The 4,306-nt window shown below is 50.8% G+C and overlaps 1 protein-coding gene and 1 non-coding gene across 5 annotated transcripts in view; both read left to right on the forward strand.

The window, feature by feature from the left end:
• Positions 1-2,589: 2,589 nt before the first annotated feature.
• The window catches only part of EIF4A2 (eukaryotic translation initiation factor 4A2), a 6,013-nt gene continuing 4,296 nt past the window's right edge, over positions 2,590-4,306 (forward strand). For 2 of the 4 annotated variants that reach the window (XR_009245183.1, XR_009245184.1), the window contains exons 1-4: positions 2,591-2,775; positions 3,406-3,451; positions 3,552-3,684; positions 3,957-4,096. Coding sequence is in view for 2 of the 4 variants with exons in the window: in XM_058662207.1 (XP_058518190.1) it covers positions 2,747-2,775; positions 3,406-3,451; positions 3,552-3,684; positions 3,957-4,096 (348 nt within the window). In the remaining 2 variants the exon portion in view is untranslated. Of the gene's footprint in view, positions 2,776-3,399; positions 3,452-3,551; positions 3,685-3,956; positions 4,097-4,306 lie in introns of those variants that run through there. The other 2 variants (XM_058662207.1, XM_058662208.1) reach the window with 2 other exon arrangements.
• On the forward strand, positions 3,790-3,857 carry LOC131479957 (small nucleolar RNA SNORD2). Its single transcript, XR_009245209.1, has one exon. It is a non-coding gene; the product is annotated as a small nucleolar RNA SNORD2 (small nucleolar RNA).

The raw sequence follows: 4,306 nt of genomic DNA on the forward strand, positions 1-4,306 counted from the left end.
GAAGCTACTGCAGACCAAAACTAGTTCATGACAATCATTTGATTTTTAGAATGGTTTCACACACTCCTGGTTGACAAAGAGCCAACGAATTCCAGGTAAATCGACACATTCATCTTAAACGCACTTGAATCCTTGCCATGCAAGAGGGAGACCTGGATGTAGTCCGGTAAAGGTCAAATGAAATGAAACAGTATGTGTGCCTCTCCATCACTCTGGCTTCACAAAAAAAATTTTTTAAAGATTACGCTCTATGCTAATTAGTATTGCTCTATCATATTAATGCCATTGATTATGTAGTCAGCATGTTTATTGGAAGCGTACAGTATGGTTATAGGCACTGAAGGTCAGGACGTTGACTGCATTATGTATTCTTTCTTCCTTATTTAAGAATCATCTTATTCATTTGAAAATCAGAGGGAAGGAAATCTATCTGCAGATTCACTGCCCAAATGGCTTGCAAAGGCTGAAGCCAAGTCCTTCCAGGTCTCCCAGGTGGATGCAGGAGCCCCAGCACTTGGGTCACCCCCTGCTGCTTTCCCAGGTGTATTAGCAGGGAGCTGGAGCAGAAGTAGAGCAGCTGATGCACACACGGGTTGCTAACGCTGCAGGCCATGGCTTAACCCCACAGTTTAGTGCCCCCATTTCCTGTTCCTAACCTGGAACTCCCTCAGTCCCGCCCACCTAAACAAGATTTAGCTCTGGCCCATCTCTGCTCTGTATCTGCTGCAGTATCAACCCTGAGGGAAGCGCCTGACAATTAGGTGTCAACTGTTAATTGGTTTCACACTGTGATCCCCTGATTTCAACCTAAGGAGCAAATGAAACTAAAGCATGGGTCATTTTTTTTTTTCTGAGTCAAATTTCTAAATCAGCATTTTCTCCCAATTTCTTGTAATCCCAGACATATTTTCCAACAATACTTGAGATAGGAGCCACTGACTGCTATCACAGGCAAAAGGCATCTGACGTTGCCTCTGCTCTGGATTTGAACACTGAAGGATGAGGCTGCACTGCAGGTCGGCTGTCACCTTGGTGGTGGTCATTTTCGTCATGGTTCCCAGCACATCATAATCCTCCAACTAACAGATGTTTCGTTTGAATAAAAATAAGTGGTATACAGAACCAAGTTTCTTCTAGAATATAGAAAACTGAGTCAGTTTCTCCAGTAACCAAGGTGTAAGGTTTTCCTAGACCCTTATGATATCTTGACCATAGATAGGATTCTATTTTAAAATTAAATGATTAAGGGGCTGTGCCATGTTGTAGTAGGTTAAATCTTCACCTAGCGTGTCAGCATCCCACACGTGCTCCGACTGTAGTCCTGGCTGCTCCACTTGTTATCTAGTTTCCTGTAGTGGCCTTGCAAAGCAGGGGAGCATGACCCAAGTGCCTGTGCCCTCTTGCACACTTGTAGGCAGGAGAGTCCACAGAAGCTCCAAGCTTAGGCCATCATGGCTATTTGGTTAGTAAACCAGAAGATGGATGGAAGATCTGTTTCTCTTTCTCTCTGTAAATCCTTCAAATAGAAAAATAAATGTTTTTTAAAAATTAATGGCTGAATGCACTATTTTTGTTTCAAGGGACCTGGATTGTGGCTACTTAACAACTTCCAGAGTTTAAGGAATTACGCATATTACTTCAGCAGGAAGGGTTGTAATGGTTTGATTTCCAATAAGTCAATATTTCAGTATACACAGGTAATTAAAACATTTTAAAAAAAAATCAATGCGGACGGCAACCAAAACATTCTTTTTTTTCATTTTTAAGAAGTTCATAATGATCGGACAGGCATTCGTACACCTGTTAGGTTAGTCATCGCCAGTATTTTTATGAGGGGGACGAGAAGACCTGAAGACACGTAGAATGGAGTTAGTACCAGACACATGGGCCAACCAACCCTCACTCATTTCTTCTGGTTATGCGAAACGAACCGGCCAACTGGACTTTCGAGGACGCGCTGGGTAGGTGACATTTTCCCTGGCAGGACTTTTGTCTCCCTCTCAAGACCTAAGTGGATGTTCAACGGTCAGGCGGCTTTTCACTGTGAGGGCTGTGAGGGCCGGAGGCGTCGCCTCTCGACTCACAGCCACAGTATCAAGCACACAGTCGCAGTTCCCGCCCCGCCGCCGGCCGCGGTTCCCTCACAGCCTCCGTCCCGCGTTCCCTCACAGGCTCCTTCCCCGCCGGCGGCCCCGTTACCCCCTTAGGCTCCCGCCACGCCGCCGGCCGCGGTTCCCTCACAGGCTTCCGCCCCGCCGGCTCCCCGGCTCCCCCCGAGACTCCCGCCCCGCCACTGGGCCCAGGTCCCTCACAGGCTCCCGCCCCACCGGGGGCCCCAGTTCCATCACAAACTCCCGCCCCGCCGGCGGCCCCGGCTTCCCGGTTAGCCTCTGCGTCAGAGACGCGGAAACCCCGTAGGAGCGGGGCGGGCCGGGACCGCGCGCGGCGCACGGTTGCCGCAGCTGCAATATCCTTCCGCCGCCACGCAAAGAGTCCCGGTACTCCGTCCACTCCTGGGGTAGCCAGCGACCCTATAAGAGCGAGAAATGACGAGATATGAATTTCCCTACCGACTGTTTTAGGATTTCGCCAGAGAAAAACGGCTCCAGGTTTCCAGTTTAGGGGACGTATCGCAGAGCGGTGAGGAAATTCTTCCGCAGAAAACGGGATCCGGCCGCGAGCCTATAAAAAACGGGCGGCCCGGCTCGGCTGTCTTTTCAGTCGGGCGCTGAGGGGCTCTTCGGACATGTCTGGTGGCTCTGCGGATTATAACAGGTATGGCGGCCTCAGCTACTGGTAGGAGTCCCGAGTGAAGGTTATCTGGCGCATGGGGAGGTTGTGGTGGGCCTGTGTGGGGGTTAGAAGCGACAGGCTCGTGGGTCGTTTCTTTAGGTTACAAAAGCCGTGTCCTTCGAGAAGCTTCCATGTTGGGGGGGTAGGACTGCAGGGGGACAAGGGTGTGGAGGGAGGTCTTTTTTCCCAAAGGCCATTAGAAATTTCGGTCTTGCCGTTCTTTCGCGGAACACGGCGATCATATGGATAAAAGCCGTGGCGCAATAGACGTTTGAGGCAGTCTTGAAGGGTGGAGGCCGGGGCTTTCTCCGTGGCGGGCGACGCAGGCTGGGGCGCCCTGGCCGAGGGGAGGGGCGGCCGCGGAGCCCGCCTGCCGCGCCCCGAGGGTCGGGGGGCGCGGGCGGACCGTTGGCTGGGCCTCGCAGGGCCTTGGACGCGTCAATCAGGCCGGCTTGCGCAGTGTCGGGGGCGGAGCCCCGCGCGTGGCGCTCTCGCGAGATCGTGGGCGAGCGGGGTGAGGGTGCTGGTGCGGGGGACGGGCTCCGCGGGGCCGGGGCCGCCCTCGAGGGGAGGGCGGCGCGACTAACCGCAGTGTGATGTCCTTGTCCGCAGAGAACATGGCGGCCCAGAGGGAATGGACCCCGATGGTGTCATCGAGGTGAGCGTTGGGTGTGGATTGTGAAGTCTCGGAAAGGTGTGTGCGCGCGCACGTCTGACATTCATCCCATGTAATTTTTTCCTCCCCCCAAACTAAACAGAGCAACTGGAATGAAATTGTTGATAACTTTGATGATATGAATTTAAAGGAGTCTCTTCTTCGGGGCATCTATGCTTACGGTTTTGAGAAGCCTTCAGCTATTCAGCAAAGAGCTATTATTCCTTGCATTAAAGGTAAAGGAAAACTCGTTGGCATTTGGAAAGAATTGACTGTTGATAGGCCTGAACCATAGAAGGGAACCTTAGCCCTGGGGGAGTAGCACCTGGTTGTATTCCGTAAAGTGAAATGATGGCAATCATCTTTCGGGACTGACCTGAAATGACAGAATACTCGTTGCTGATCACTTGATTATTGGGGCATTAATTTCTGTTCCAAATGGAATACATGGTGTGAAGTAGAAGTGGTAATTTGTGGGATCGGTAAATATGTATCCTACTTTTTTTAGGGTATGATGTGATTGCTCAAGCTCAGTCAGGTACTGGCAAGACAGCCACATTTGCTATTTCCATCCTGCAACAGTTGGAGATTGAGTTCAAGGAGACCCAAGCACTAGTATTGGCCCCCACCAGAGAACTGGCTCAACAGGTATTGATAGCGTAGTTCAAAAAACTGCTTGCGTGTTGCATAGGTTTCAGGTTTCACAACTGTGAAGAATTCAAAATACAGGGTAAATTAGGCCTGTTAGAGCCCTTGTAATTGTCCATGCATGCAGGGAGTTTGTTACAAGTTAAACAGGAACTGGGTGTATAGTTGCGATGTGTTGGGTTACCTACCCACCGATTGCTATGATCAGGG

This window comes from Ochotona princeps, chromosome 3 (assembly GCF_030435755.1).
Source record: "Ochotona princeps isolate mOchPri1 chromosome 3, mOchPri1.hap1, whole genome shotgun sequence".
In the NCBI taxonomy this organism is placed as follows: Eukaryota; Metazoa; Chordata; class Mammalia; order Lagomorpha; family Ochotonidae; genus Ochotona; species Ochotona princeps.